Source organism: Lycorma delicatula, chromosome 2, assembly GCF_047948215.1.
Source record: "Lycorma delicatula isolate Av1 chromosome 2, ASM4794821v1, whole genome shotgun sequence".
NCBI lineage: Eukaryota > Metazoa > Arthropoda > Insecta > Hemiptera > Fulgoridae > Lycorma > Lycorma delicatula.
In genome coordinates this window covers 64,563,670-64,580,964 of record NC_134456.1, presented here as the reverse complement: position 1 = coordinate 64,580,964, position 17,295 = coordinate 64,563,670, and the positions used below count along the sequence as shown (strand labels likewise).

At 27.7% G+C, this 17,295-nt stretch overlaps 1 protein-coding gene across 1 annotated transcript; it reads left to right on the top strand.

Annotated features, from left to right (window-relative positions):
- Positions 1-1,260: 1,260 nt before the first annotated feature.
- LOC142318869 (uncharacterized) lies at positions 1,261-17,042 on the top strand. Its single transcript, XM_075355446.1, has 5 exons — positions 1,261-1,449; positions 4,612-4,783; positions 10,905-11,053; positions 15,423-15,543; positions 16,703-17,042. Exons 1-5 carry the CDS (start codon positions 1,422-1,424, stop codon positions 16,983-16,985), a joined length of 753 nt encoding a protein of 250 aa, XP_075211561.1. The 5' UTR covers positions 1,261-1,421; the 3' UTR covers positions 16,986-17,042.
- The last annotated feature ends 253 nt before the right edge of the window (positions 17,043-17,295 follow it).

Here is a 17,295-nt window from a genome sequence, read left to right as displayed (position 1 = left end):
TCTATTAAGAAGACCTATTCATAAGTTATGCCTGCTACCAATCTCTAATGATTGAGTTTATTTACATACTTTATTGCTATTACAATTTCATTTAAGTTGTGTCTCACAATAAGTTTAATTTAAGCACTTACATATTTATTGTTAATATAATATCATTTGATTTGCTTCTTCATAATATGATTGTTATTGTGTACATGATTATCCTATCATTGTGTTCATTCATAATCTAATTTGTATATTTATATTGCATTAATTTGTTTTTATATTTATGATGTTCATTCTCTATTAAATGGTCTACAGACTAATTACTAAAGTTATAGTATTATTATTTATTCATAACTACATTATACAATACATTCATTTATAATTATATTACAACAGTTCATTACAATATCAAAAAAATCTGATGATTTCTAGAGAGAGATATTTTATAGAAATTCTTTATGAATCACCTAATAAGTATTTACTAAATTTACCATCCAACTTCTTAGTCTGTCGTCACAGACTAGGGCTCAGGTAGGAGTTTTGTTTTATTTTAGGAGTTTTATTTTTGAAAAAAATATTAGAACTTAATAATTCATTTTTAAACTATGTACAATCATAGCCATAAAAAGACTGAATATAAAGTTAAATGAGTACAAAAATGGAATTTCATATAGTTTTCATAAAACTAATTAGAGATCAGCATGCCTATATCTACAGAAGTTGAGTGGCTGCAGTGACATATTTATAACTTTTATGTTAGGTACAACAATAAAAGTTAAAATTTTTTAAATTTAATTTTATTTGTTTAGAAAATCTTTAAAAAATTTGTTAGTAAAATTCTTGATCATGGCCAATAATTGAACCAAATTCTTCAGTTTATTGGTTTATAAAATTACTTACTGAACAACGTCAGTGATCAAGGATTATCGCTAAAACCGAAATAGCAAAATAACTTCATTTTTAAATGTAGTTCTATATTCAACTATATAGATCCTTTTTACATGAGGACATTAAAATACTTCAATTCTAAGGGAAGCTCACAGATACCCATGGATTAATATTATATTGTACGTTATCTTTGTTTTATATTAGTTAATTATCTTTTAACAAGTTTGATAATATAAATATGGTTTTTTATAAAATGCATATAGACACTGGAACAAAAGAGAACCAGTTTGATGGGTAGGAAATAGGCTGTCAGTATATTTCATTGAAGGGAACAACAGGATATAGTCCTTTTTAATGATAAGATAAAAATTAGTCTATCTGCCATAGTTACTACAGCTAGTTAATCACAGTTCAGTTATTTCATCACATACATATGTACATATATATATCTGCATACATACATAAGTATAGGGTCTATGTATTATTTTGTTAGTACTTTATTGATTTTTTATTACGCTTTATTTTATAATTAACGCCAAACAGATATAATGAAAACATCATTAATAACATTTATCAGTAAGTCATAATTATTGTTATTATTATTGTATTTATATATTTGAAATGATTAATTATTATTACTGTCATTATATAACAAGCTTTTGCTGACATTACCTGATGTTGTGTACTTTGTCATGTATTAATAAAAATGTTTATATTAAAAGCCAACAATGTATAACTTTCCCAGCTTTGTGCTTGATAAATTCTTATTTCAAGTATGACATAGGATCTTTAAATACAAATGACTTAATTATGCAATATTTAGAATACAATTGTGAAAAATATCAAATATTCAGTAAAAACATTTGAGTCTGATTTGATGACCCCCTTGAACAAATAATGTTTCTACCTTAAAAATGATGCAGTATTAAAAGTATAACTGAGAAAAATTAAAATATTTTAGTAAAAATTTTAGGATCCAGTAGACCTCTTTGACCAAATGATTTTTTATCAACAAATTAATACTATTTTTAGAGTATAATTGGTAAAAATAATAAAAAATTTTATTTAAAAAAGTTTGGTTTCATTTGAGCCCCTTACTTAACATGCTGGCTCATATAAAATTTTCAATAATAACCACTCAACTTGAAACAGATAGTTTCAAAATTTAAAAAATTCCAAACTTTAAGTAAAGTTCTGCGTAACCCCCTTTTTTATTAGAGTTACTGTATTGTCTACATTAATACAATACTATGGATTTTCAATTGAAAATGTTAAAAATTGATATTTTAAGTACGATCCCATTTGGCCTCCTCATTATTTTTGGGAGTTAAAATTTTATTTAATCACTTCAAGTAATTATTGCACCAAATCTGTGAAATTCATAAACAAAAATACAGGTACGTCTGTATTAATACCCCTTCATCTAATGGGGTAAAAAATCAGGGCTAGGCTGGGATACATATACAGCCAAATATTTGTGCCAAATTTCAATGTTTTTGGTTAATGTGTTCAAGATGAGACAAATAGTGTTTAAAAATAATGTTGTGTTACCCTCATCCCTAAATATCATTGACTCAAAGTTTTAAAATTTTAAATAAATTAATAATTACTTCCATTGTATTATAACTCAGTTTTCTACGATCACTATTCAAAAGTAAAAAATTCAAAAAGGGGGAACTATCCCCTCCCATTTTTTATTTTTGTCCAAAATTTAATGCCAAAAATACTCATATATAATAATTTGCTAAGCCATTTTCAAAGAATTTAAGTGAGCGAATCAAGATGTATCTTGATATTTAATCTGAATACTAGCCAACACATATGTACATATTCTGGATATTTCTATAACTTTTTTGTGTTTTTTTGGACAAAGGGGATCTTGAAACTTTGGCACTTGTAAAAACATTGTCATCAAAATTCATTTTGTCCTTTGTATATGAATTAAATGAAATATTTCATAAATTCAATCTCTGAATAAACCATGAATCAAACTGTGACTGATAAATCAATTCAGAAATTAAAATTCTGCTTATTAATCTGAACATTATTGGTTTTTGGACAGTGCAATATTTGTGCAACAAAGAGTTGCATATGTTGCTTGTGCAGTATTCATATGAATATACAGTCGCATTCATTTTTTTAATAGTGTAGATTGTGAGTACAATAACATAATTTGTTATTTCAAAATAATTATAATGAATTGTTTAGTTTTAAATAAATGTTTATGCTGGAAGGAATTCCTCATATCTAAGAGGATAGAAAAGTAGATACCTCCCCTTAACAGCAGTCAGTATTTAATCATTTCATGTAGATATCTAAATAAGACATATACTTGCAAATAAGACACATACTTTAATTATTTTAATTAAAGAAAAAAATAATTAATTTTAATATGTTATTTGTATCTTTTTACTTTAATTAAGATACAATGTTTTAATAAAATCTGATATGAAATCCATAAAAACTATTTTTACCAGTGTTTTTTGATTTTTAAACTGTAAATTTTTATTTTATTGAAAAATTTTGTATGAAAACATAACTATTTTAAGTGGATTTGAGTGCTAATTTCATCGAATTCAATAAGACCTAACTAAAATAAAATACAGTAGTAAATAAATATAATATTTTAACAGCTATTACAAGTGTGATAGCAGTTATTTAAATACAAACTTCATCCTCCTAACCTGATATTACTACTACATAACTTATGATAGGAGAATTATATCTTATTATATTATCAATTTTTACTCTAGATTATAATTATAGTTTATAATAATGCCTTACTGTATTTTGGTCAGTGGTGATCTGATAGCATGTCTCATTTGCCTAAATGGATGAGAGTGTCAAACAGGTATGTTATTTTTTGGGGTAGCTTCTAACTCTTCATCTCATTCTATTATTACAGATTAGGAGAATGATAGGAGACTGTGAGGACAACTGCTGCTCTGTCAAAAGTTTTCTATCAGACTCCTGAAGATGTCAGAACCAAGGGGTCGTATACATGTTTTGAAAGTAGAATTCTATCTCAAATCTCATTTTTTAAAAAAATATGTCACTCTTCTTTTATAAATAATAAAAATAAATCATCCATAGTTTACTAATTAATAAATCAGTAATAGAAAACTTTATTTAGGACCAATTAACTTCTCAGTTTATAAAAGAATTGCAATGTTATACATTCTCAAGATAAGTAGTCAAAGAATTTGATATATTTTTCTATATTTTCCCATATGAGTACTATGAAAGTTGTTAAATAAAACCTGTTACTTTAATTTGATATTTCCATAAATGAATTCATGAATAAGGTTAATGACTTAAAGGTAAGAAAAGTCATTTGGAGAATACTTGTGTCTTTTTGAAACGTAAATAAAATCTCTACAGGTATGTTCAACTGAATTACTGATAAACTATATTTAAACTATAATGAGATTACAGTTGTTTATCCAAATGTTTAAGCTTAAATTTTTTATGTATTTGTTCCTTTACTATAGTAGTTGAGCGTATCTTTGTTATTGAGTTTAAACATTAAAAATTGTGAAATAAATGTGACAGATCAATAGAACTGTTGGTCTTATTTTATTCCCAAATCATTTATGTAATTTCATTTATTACTGTAATTTATTTTCAATAAACTTAATGAGGGAAAACTTGAACTTAAGATCACATTTATCATTCTAAAAAAAAAACTTTAAAAATAAAAATAAAACCAACTGTATAATGAATTTTTTATTACTGAAGGTTGTATCACAATGATAATGGCTGATGATGGAACTGGAGGAGCAGAATGTACACCACTACTGGCTGATCGATGTTTTTCTGAAATTTATGACAAGCTTCCATGTCATATAAAAAGTACTTGTTCAACATCTAATACTACTGAGATTAACAACGATATGAATGAATTTTGCAGGTTTGTTGTAATGATTGTTTTCCTATAAACGTTTTTTTTTTTTTTTTTTTTGGTTTAACTTCTGGGACCACTGTCAGGTATTGTGTCAGAGGATGAGATGAATGATTTGTAGCATGTGTGAAAATGCCATGCTTGACCGGGATTCAAACTTGAGACCTCCAGATGAAAGGCTGAGACATTACCACTCGGGCCACTAAGGCCGGCCTTTCCTATAAACTGTATAAGAATTTTCATTACTTTCTATTAACAAACTGTACTAAATTTCAAAAACTTTTTCTTTGCTTTTCATAATGTTTTCAGTCACTCTTGTGGCCTTTCTGAGTGACAGTATTTTCATAATTTATTACTGTAATAATCAAATTTAACAGTTATTTTTCAGAATAAAAAGGGTATTTGAAAGTTAGAAAAATCTGAAAATGACTTCATATTACAAAACTGACTGTGATTAGTTGATAGAAGTAGATGGACATGCAATCAACTGCTACAAAAGTACTGTTATAGAACTACTAAAGTTTTTGTTTATAATCTTGAATCCAATCTTAATTATTAAAATAGCTAGATGGTCATGCAGCATAGAATTTTCATGTAACATTTTATAACAAAAATGGTGGTGAAATCCATTTACTGATAACTACTCTTGTTTTGAAGATATCTATATCCAAAATTGCAAAAATCATGGAAGAAATATAAAAAGGAAAAATTGGTGTAGAAATTTTTTTTGTTGCATTTTACTTTGGTTGCATTCTACAACATACTTGTGGCAGTTACTGTTGCAAAGCAATTAAGAAATAATTGAAACTGCATAAGTTTATTTTTAAATTCTACTACGTGCTGCTGTAGTTCAATAATTTTTTAGTTGAAGTGGTATAAGAAAATTGTTAATTTCAAGATTTAAGAAATTTGTATCAATATCTTCAACTCTAAATTATTTAATAAATATATTTTGGAAAATAATTTATAATAAATGCTTCCCTTTTACAACGTGGCAGTGAGCGATTGTCAACTGATATATTCATTTAGAACTTGTGTTATATGAGTAGCTTCATTAATTTTATGAATTTATCTATTAAATAACAAGACTATGTTTAAACTCTTAGAGAAAGCATTGAGAAGTGATCTGAGCTTTTTAGTAGACTTTGGATGTGTTTGAACCTGCATGAGAAATATCAATACTCTTGGCTATTGATTGCAAATCATTGTTTAGTGCAGTTATATGTCAGAATAGTGCTAGATTAAAAGTAAGCAGTGAGTCAATTTAAAATGTTTAGTAAAATTGAACAAAAACAAATAAAATTTTTCAAATGCTTACTAAGGTATTCATAGAAGACTGCATATCTTGTGCACATGTGTTTAGAGGCACAAAACAGTTTTGAAGGATGTCAGAACTTGGATGATGATAAAGACCTGGACAACTTTACAGTTTAAGAACTGAAGAAAAGGTAGAAAATATTGGCTGATTGCTAGTGAATACTGATTCAATATTTGGATGATAGCTGAAACTGTCAAAATTTACAAAGACACTGAAAAGTTTTGCAATAGAATCTCTACATGATAAAAATTTGTGCCAAGATGGTTTCAGGATTCTCACACCAGACCAAAAAGAACATAAGGAAATTTGTGCTAACATACTGCAGCAATTTGATGTCAATCCCAATATTTTTTTCATAAGTTATTACTTGTGACAAAATCTTGATCTTCTAGTGTGACCCTGACAATCAGTATGACAGTGTGGAATGACCCTGACAGTGTGGAATGACAATCAATACTCAGGAAAACACAGTCATCAGCAAGAGTTCAAAACCAGTACTACTTCAAAACTATGCTCATTATCTTTTATTCATCAAGGTGTAATTATAGAAGAATGGGTTACAGAAGGCACAACAATGAACCAGCAGTATTATAAGGAAGTTTTGACAATGTTGAAATAAAAAATTGACAAGTGTTGAAAAATGGTAGCATTCTTCATCTGGAGAATGTGACTGCTCTTACAATTTTCTGTGAAACATTTTTTGGCTGAAAAACACACTTCTATACTGAAAAATTTTCCATATTTTGCACCATGTGACATTTTCTTTTTCATAAAGTGAAATCAGTTCTTAAAGAAACATGTTTTGAATTAGTTGATTCACTAAAGAATAAAATAGCAGATGTGTCAAAATAGCTGACAGAAACTGATCTGTTCTATGCCTTTAATTAGTAGGAAAAAAGACTTCATTAGTGAATGGTAACTATATGAAGGAGACATCTTTAGTAGAGTATGACTAAACAAAGTGAACGGTTGTATTTGGATTGTGCTCAGTCAGCCTTTTCTGATAAGATAAGGGAATTTATAGTTAAATTGTGTTACAGTGTTTCATTTTAATCACATCAGGCGATTTTCTTGTAAACTATGCACAGAACAAAACAAAAGACCTAAACAAAAATTACTCAGATTGAAGGGGGACACCTTTTGGTGATCTTGAACATTATTTTAAGGTTAACACGAGTTTGTCAAATGGAACTATCCTCATACCCAATAAGAACTTAAGACGAACATTACTGCTACAAAACAATTACGCCTGGGATGTTAAGAAACGTACCTATGTCAATGGTTAAACTTGTGGATAAGTGTGAAACTAAATGGTAACCGCCTTCAACAATTACTGTAGATGAGTTGGTATAAAGTCAGCCTAAATGTAACAAATACGAATAAACCTAATTTTATTAAATAACGGTGTACTTTTAAACTGATCAATCTGTACTTGTATAATGCAGTTTATATTGAATAATTTTAAAATTATTGTTTAGTTTAACATGATACAATACAGTTTTATTTATAATAATTGTTAAAGATTATATATTTTTTTTACAGATTATTGAAGTTTACACTATTAGAAAATTAAGGATATTATTATTTTTTTGTTGTATTCTTTGATTGTATATATTTTACTGGATGATTTTTTTATTATCCTAGCGCTTAATAGAATTATTTACTTATTAAAATTTATTTTAATTTTAGATATTTAAATTTAGTTTCAGTTATCAAAAATCTGTTACCAATGCAAGGGATCTCTTTTTTTGGTTAAATATCATTTAAATTAATGTAGGTGATTCATTACTTTTTGTTTTCTCTGTTTAGTAACTGTAGCACATTACTTATCAATAGAAAGAGGTACATTAATTTGCAGCATTGTTGTTTGGCCAACTCTGATAAAAAGCTGAAAAACATGTAATATACGGAATGGCCGGGAAGTCACCGTACTCCCTAAAGTTAGAACTAAGAATTTTTAATGAGTTATAAATGAAAAATGTGATATAATAATAAATTATTTTATTTACTAATTTGATACTTAGCATTAAATTGAACTGTCTAGTGGGTCTGTGCCGTCGCCACGTCCTCTGTGGCATGCGACGAAGCATTTCTGGTGTTATATTATGGAAGGCCCTCAAAGCGGCACGCAATTCTTCATTTGAAGTGTATGCAAATATGTGTGCCTTGATAATTCCCCATAATGAATAGTCTGGTGTGGTGGGATCAAGAATTCGTGGTGGTCATGATAACTGAGCTGGTGACGCGTGAGTACCGCGGACAATCTAACGTCCTGGAAATTTTTCATTCAGAAACGCGCGGACTGATAGAGCAATATGTGCAGGTGTTCCATTCTGATGCAACGATAATCGTTCCACGAGATCCTTCACTTGAAGCTGTGGTATTAACCGTGCCTCCAATATTTTTAAATAAGTTTGTGCATTCACTGGCCGTCAAAAAAATAAGGACCAACCAAATGACTTGCTGTCATCCAGCTCATATCATGACGTGCAGTGAATTTCTTTCTAACTGTCGCGTAATAAGGATTTTCTTTTAACCAAAATAAAACACTTCTTGCATGCGATAGATTTCACATTCTTCAGTAAAAAGCACCTTTCCACTGCAGCTAGGAATTTTTGTAATAAAGCCCGGCAGGATGCAGCGCGACGTTCCATGTCTGTATCTGAGAGTCCATTAATGAACATCGAACGAAATGGCTTAACCTTCAAGTCCCTTTTACTTACTTGTACGAAGTAAAGGAAGTATTGCGATCGCGAAAAATTTCGGTTTCCAGATTTCAACGGAAATATCCATTTTGACTAATCTAGAAACGTCTGAACATTTTGTAACTAGTTTGACGTCTGTACGTACGTATGTATGTATGCATTTAAGTATATATCTTGCATAACTCAAAAACGATTACCCGTAGGATGTTGAAATTTTGAATTTAGGACTGTTGTAACATCTAGTTGTGTACCTCCAATTTTGATTGCAATCGACCGAACCAAAAGTGTCCAACAAAGTAAAAAATCCAATTGTTTTTTGGATTTTGGACTTTCCTTTTGAGAGCTTTTCAACGATATATCATAAGTGGTACTTATTTTCATTGGTTCCAGAATTATACCCAAATAAAAGCTTAATTAATGAAATATTTGGATTTTAGGGGAAGGCACATCAGTGTGAATCGGACTTCATCTTCTTACTTTTTTTTAAATTTATATATATTGATTTATTAATAATTATTAAACTCTCATTGTGAAAAGAGTTTTATGATGAATAATAATTCAATAACAAAAAAAAAGAAAAACTATTAGAAGTTTTTAATGAAATAAAATTTAATGTACTTTTCATTTTAAAAACATGTGTAAATGTAATTTAATAGGCATACAAGGAAGTCATGTGTTGTCCACATCAGATTTTTCATATGGTCTTACATTGTCGTCCACAGTATACAAAGTTCAGCTGATTGTTTACAAGTTGTTTTCATTGGGGATTGTTCAATGGAAACTGCAACAGCAGCACATGTTTCTAACCACGTTAACTTCCCTCCACTCCACAGCCTATATCTTTAACACTTTCTTTTTTTTTCCTGTTGTAACCTCCAGTAATTACCGTTCAGATAATACTTCAGTGGATGAATGAGGATGATATATATTAGTGTAAATGAAGTGTAGTCTTGTACAGTCTCAGTTTAACCATTCCTGAGATGTGTGGTTAATTGAAATCCAACCACCAAAGAACACTGGTATCCATGGTCTAATATTCAAATCTGTATAAAAGTAACTGCCTTTACTAGGGTTTGGACGCTGGAACTCTTGAATTCGAAATCAGCTGATTTGTGAAGATGCGTCACTACTAGACCAACCTGGTGGATTTGGGTTTTCTTTCGCTTTATTTATTTGGGTTTTCTTTTCTTTATTTGTGATTTAGCTTTGTCGATATTGTTTGCTAGCAGTGCCAAATCATCAGCAAAACCAAGATAGTTTGTTTTGATTTTTTGCCCAATTTTAACTTTTGGGGGCGTTTTTGAGCAATTGTCTCATTACCTTTCTAGAACATAGTGAACCTTTCTAGAACATTACCTTTCTTGAATTATAGTGGTGAGAGCCCATCACCTTGGTGCAGTTCTGTTTTGATTTCAAAAGGTTCTGAGAGCTCGCTTCTGAATTTTAACTTTGACTTAGTATTTGTGAGGGTCAGTTTTATCATGTTTAATTATTTGATATGTAGTCCAAGGTGTCTTCAGTAGGGATCTTCAGTAGGGATTCTCTGTGGATGCAGTCATGCAGTGGATGCAGTCATGCAGCTTTCTTGAAATCTACAACTGTTATCACCATGTCTCTGTTTCTTTTGCTGATGCAATCCATTATTAGTTTGAGATTCATGATCTGGTCTGTACAGTTCCTCCAGGGTCTGAAACCTACCTGGTATTCTCCTAGTTCTTTCTTGAGTTGTGGACTGATCCTGTTGAGGATGACTCTTGAAAGAATTTTGTATGTTGTGTCTAGGAATGAGATTTCCCTGTAATTGTTAGGGTTTGTTTTGTCTCCTTTCTTGTGTAGCAGATGAATGAGGGCTGCTGTCCAGTGTTCTGGTAGTTCTTCTTTGATACAGATGTTGACAAAGGGCAATATTTGCCCCCAATTATATATATATATATATAGTAAATAAAATATAACATATTCAACATATATACCAGTAGTTACGTAGTACAAATAAAAATAACATTTGAAAAATCATTACTATTTCTTCCTCTACCAACGTTCTTTTCTGTTATATTAATAGTAAAAACTAAACTACTATTACATAAAAAGGTATATTTTTTTATTACAGTGCACTATATGATAGTCTCAACTGTTTATCTGATATAATAGACAGTGACTGTTCAAAAAAGGATGGCAAAGATATATTTGATACATGGTTAAATGGTTTAAGAGCAGTTGATAAGTTTCTTTGTGGAAATATTAATGAAACTTTAAGAGGTAAGCAGATTTTAATTAAACAATTTTTAACTAATGAATTAATTATGCAACATATTTTAATTCTGAAGTTGAACATTATAACATAATATTTAAAAATCTTTTTAATTTTTAAAAATTCTGTCATAAAAACCTGATAGAAAGTTAATATCTCCTCACTTGTATTTGTACAGTCATGCTAATAGTAAGTTTTTCAGCAGAATAATGTATATGAATAAGTGACAAATTATAAACAACTAAAAAAATCACATCAAGTTCAGATTAATAGTGGTATTAATAAAACCAATGTCATGTTGATTATATACAAATGCACACTAAATTATTCATGCTCTTTTTTCTTTGTAATAAAATATTAACTCGTATTATAAATTGCAGTTTACTAAAATAACTTCAGAAAATGGTGTAACTTAATTTAAGATTTTGGTATGATTACAAATCATATTTATTATTTTATACCTGTTTCTGCAATTTTATTTTTGATTTTGATGTCTTGACTTATAGGCAAAGACTTACAGTAGTTACTTTTTACTCTGGCAGAAATGCCTTACATGTGGTAATTACATATGTTTGGTCTATGTATAATCAGCAGCATCCATAATTTACAATCTAGGTTGATATTTTTCACTACTTCTAAGGCATGGGATTATATAAAGCTACATTAGAAACATTTTAATTGTCATGTCTTTTGGTGTATTCTATTCATATTATTTAATCATAAATTAATACTTATCGTACCATGGGAGGTGATAGAAACAGCAGGTGAACAGAATGATCACTGTGACTAAAATGTATAGGTTGACGTGAAATGCTGATGCTCAGTATTTCTGTTACCTTAAGTTAGGTGGTTTGTTATATCTGTAAATATAGAGATTATGTTTCAGAATAAATTTTTTTAAAGAAATTTAAAACTAGAAAAAATACGTTGTAGTAGAATAGTTGTGTGGTTAATTTTAATCTTGAATAAAGATTTATTTGTATAAATATATAATCTTTTTTTGCTGGATTTTTCAGTCTGTATTCTTCACTATGAATATGAGTGTATGAGTGAATTGAGTGTAATTTATTGTTATCTATTTTACATGACATAAAATATTGTTTTAAAAATAAAATTAATTATAAACTATTTATCATGTGGAGGCAATATATTTGAAAAAAACAACAACATTGTTTCCCATATTATCCTTGATTAAAATGTGTAATTGGAGAAATTAATATGGGTTATTAATTTGTAAAAAATATATAACGGTTTTAAGAAACTGATTATGCTATAATTTAAAGTAAAATTTATGGAAATATGGAGACTAAGCTAGCTGTCACTTATGCAAGTCAAACTTCTGCAGAGGCTGCTGTTTACTTTTTTGCTGTTGGTTCTTCTATTAGGTTTTGGAAAATAATTTTGTTAGTGATGAATTGGAATAATGTGTATTCATTTGAAATATTGTTTTTCTAAATTTATATGTATTTCAAATTTCTTAAGAAATATATTAAGAACAATTTATATCATATATAATTAACAAAAAATTCTTTCAAAACCTATCCTTAGAATCAATTACATAGTAAGTACAGACAGTGCTTCGAGCAGCAGTCTCTGAAGAAAGTTGATTTAAGAGTAAAGGCCGATATTCAGGTGAGTTTTGTAACTTTCCTTTATAAAGAAGAGACAATGCTTCAATGTGTTACAATGTGCTTCTTTTTTCAAAAGAAGGCTTACAAGAATTTGCTACTTTATGCTATCTGTGTCAGTCTTTTTTTACTTTAAAAAAAAAAAAAAATACAGTATAATTATAATTATACTGTATTTTATACAGTATACAGTATAATTAATAAGCATCATATTGTTTTATATAAAAGATATGTGTATGACATCTTGACAATATATAACCAACAATTTAACAATGAAGAAAATACAATAATTAAAGAAATGAATTCTTTAAATAATAATATTAAATTCACTTTATACACCGAAAATAATAACAGTATTGATTACCTGGACATAAATGTTAACAAAAATGTTATCACTAATAAAATTGATATAGACATTTATAGAAAGCCAACAAAACAGAATACTATAATACATTTTAAATCTTTTCACCTTTGGAGTCAAAAAATGGCAACCTTTAATTAATTAATTTAGAGAGCGTTAAAATACTTAAAATATGATAATATAAAATTGAATAATGAAATGAATAATATCATATATATAGCTTTAAATAATTGATATGATACTAAATTATACACCACAATAAAAAATAAAATACATATAAAGGACAAAATAAAGTTAATGAACAATAATATAATATATGAATATGACAAAATTGAATACAGTATAAATTATAATAAATTTAATAAAATAATTAAAACTTTAAAATTAAAAACAGCGTATACAACAGATAATAAAATAGATAAATAATAAAGACCCTTCTATTACAATAAATCAAGATAATTATAATTTAGAAAAACAAGGCGTGTATAATCTTAGTTGCGAAAATTGTGACTTAAAATATATTGGAATGAGAAATCATTCATTCTCCATTAGAATTAAAAAACATATTAATTATATTATTAAAAATAATAAAGAAAAATCTAATTTTGCTAAACACATTTTAGAAACTGGACATAATTATAACCCTAACGAATACATTAAAATATTAGAATACAATAATAATTATTATAAAATCAGTATTTTAGAAAAATTTCTTATATATTTGAAAAATAATAAACTGATGATTGAACAGGTTAGATTCGATAATGATATCCTTTATAAACAAACTACATAATAATTAATTATTAATATTTCATTTAATATTAACTCTCATAATAGTTGCAAACATCATAGGAACATGACGTTATGGTCTTATTGACATACAATTTAATTTTATTTGTTGACAACCAACTATTATGAACATAAAAATTTTAATTTAGTACAATTATATATTTGAATTTGAATTAACATTTTTTGGGAAATCTCTGATGATGGAGTAACAACTCTGAAAGTACTCGGATATATACTTTTAAAATTATTGGTAAGTGGAACTTTATTTTACACAATTTTTTTTAATGGTTGTGACAGATGTAAAGAACCTAAGATAAAAGAGACATTAGTCAAAGTTCCTTTCTCTGAGAGTAATGATATTCACTAAACAGCTAGTCCCAGTGGTAAGCAGATTAAAGGTATCACTTAAAGCCTGAACATCATTTTAGTGGATTTGACTTGCTGATGTACAACAATGTTTGGCTTGTGAGAAAGGCAATGAGGAACTACTTCAGGCTTCATTTTCTTTAATAAGGTTAGCATAGGTTGCTAGTTACATTGAGGATGATAGTTCCAGATTCTGCAGTAACTTGTGTCTCATTCAGGTGTCACGTACAAACGTTTTGGTTTTGGGTCCTATCACACAAAAAACTTTAAATCATAGTGGACTGTAGTTTAAAATATTTTATACATTTTAAACATATTACAACACACATAGCAATTTTGAATAATTAATTTGTTGCTAACACTATCAGTACCAAGCTTTCTTATGACTGATGCATCTGAGAGTACAAGCATCATTACTCATGGGTTACTTTCTCTGAGAGTACTGATCTACATGTACCTGACATAAACAGAGTGTGGATATCAAATTTTAAACTAAATATTACTTGTATTTCAGTAGCTAACTGAAAATGACTTCACTTCCCACTTTCCCTAGATAGCCTGAAACAAGATATTTGTCATTATTGAAAATGGCTGTCATTTTTTTGGAATAATTTGTATCTGTTTCAGATTGTTAAAACCTTTGTATTATAACATCTAACACACCTTTAAAAAACTGGATTTATTTACATTACTTAAAGATTTTTAAAATGCAGAAATAAAAACAATTCTAATGCCATTTCTTTGCTAAATAATTTAATAAATCTTAAATTTGATATTAACTTTAAATGTTTTGATCTATTTATTTCCTTAATTTTCACTTACTTGCTAGTAAGTTAAAACATAATTAATAAAACTGGAATTAATTTTGTAGCCTTTCAATTCAAGTAAAAACAATATTACAATAATCTAAACTTACATGTACAGGAATGATAAAATGCATAAATAAATAGAATAAAAAGTATTATAATAATGTTGATTTCCAACAGAAAAAAATAAATAAAGAGATAAGTAGTTTTTCTTATAAACATTTAATAAGTCCATGAAAAAAAGATAATTCCTTAATACTGGAATGACAGGATCAAAGAATATTATTTTTAGTAATAAATAAATATATACCGGTATATATAAAAGTATAATAAATAAAAAATAATATTTTTAGTAGATCTCGATTTTCATGATTTTAATATTTATTTATTTGCATTTTTGTTTCACATTATTGTTTTTAAATTTTAGTGATAATAGAAAATGCACAATGCTGGAATGGTGGCATCTTTTTAGAATGCATAAAAACAACTACAAACTTGCACCATGTAGTTGATATTATGCATGCTGCATTAGACATTCATGAGTGTATGTAAGTATGATTTTTAAATGTTTATAATTAATATATGTAAGAATGATTTGTAAATGTTAATAATTAACATTATTTAAATAATTATTTATTTTTTTACAACATATTAACGTTACAAATAATGCAGATATAATTTACAACAATAATATTTTGTCAGACTAAGTTAAAATTTTTATTCATTAGCTAGATTTACATCATCTGATTATGATGACTAGATTAGTTAGATTACAATGTCTGATTTATGTAAAGAATTATTTATTTCTTTATATTTTTTTAATCTACAATGAATCTGACCTAAATGAAAGCTTAGATTTGACTATTCCTTTCAAATTGTTTTTAAGTAAGCATTTCTCGCTATTTTCCAATTATAATGAAACCAGTTGTAACTAGTCAACAGAAATAGGATTATAAAAAGGTTTTTTTTTTTTAATAAAAGTGAGTGGTTATGTTACCATAATCAGGAGTTCTGGATGCTCCAGGATCTCAGATCAAGCTCAGTTGAAGACAAGTACATTTATTTTTAATTAGATTTGAATATCTGTTTCCAGTAACTTCAGTTTTTAAGGTTCAGTTGATAGCACTGTTGAGGAAGTTTTGTTCTAAAATCTAGCTGAACTCAACTTCTGAACTGTAATTAGACTATGATTGGGCTTTATTATATTAAAAAAAAAGTAAAAAAGTGATACTTATTTTTAAAATTTAAGTAATGGATGTAATTATTTAATTTGCATTCATTCACCATTACAAAAAGTTGATTAAAGGTTTTTTAATGTTAAGAATTTTTAAATTCTTATGAGTAAACTATTTTTGCACCGGTAAACAGTCTTAAAAGAGTGAAAATAAATTTGTTTTTTCGCAAATGGTAGACAAATCATGGCAGCAGTTTTTTTTTGTTTTTTTAAGCTGAAAGATTAGTTTCTAATTGTTTGGTCAGTTTTAGTATTAATTTAAAAGTAATATTTTATTAAGATAAATTGACTGACCTGTTGGTATAACTAATGTAAGTTTATGAATAGTTAGCAATGCTAACATTTCAATGATGGTTATCAGAAGTATATATATTTAGCATTGAAAATACTATAAATGGTACATGAACATTTTTTGTTACTAGATGGTAAATGCTTATGTTGTTGTTGTAAATGCTTATTATTTTATTTTACAGATTAGTAATAAGTGGATTGGCAGAGTGTAACACATTAGCAGGGTTATTTGTGCAAGATACAAACCAACCATGTTCATCACAAAAACCAAAGGAACTACTAGATGAATTAGTACATATATTCTTTTCACAAACTTATTGCAATAGTAACAGTCATTCTTTTTCTTCTTCATCATCGTTACTGACAGCACCAGTATTTACTAAATCCTTACTGAACTACAAAATTAGTTACACAATTACAATATTATTTTATTTAACATTAGTGTATTTTATTATACTACATTAAATCATTAAAATTTATTTGTTGTTTATGCTATTAAAATTTGATAGATTTGCATAGTAATATTTCATCTAATCATTTCTCAAACTAAAAACCACACCACTTCCTTGTATGGTGTTATCAGAGCTGGATTTTTGTTTCTAGTATCCCAGAACAGAAAAGATTTCTTTTCATTCCCTTCCAACCTGCTGTAAGTGGGCCCATATTAGTATATATTTTTGGAATTAAAAAACCAATTGCCTTTATAAAAAATGAAAATGTCAACATATACTCAACTCATCTTAATACGATTCATATTTAACAGAAAGCTTATACA

Coding starts and splice junctions, on each gene's coding strand:
- LOC142318869 (XM_075355446.1), top strand. CDS start 1,422: ATGAAAACATCATTAATAACATTTATCA. Junction 11,054..15,422: donor TATTAATGAAACTTTAAGAG/GTAAGCAGATTT, acceptor TTTAAATTTTAG/TGATAATAGAAAATGCACAA. Junction 15,544..16,702: donor TTAGACATTCATGAGTGTAT/GTAAGTATGATT, acceptor TTTATTTTACAG/ATTAGTAATAAGTGGATTGG.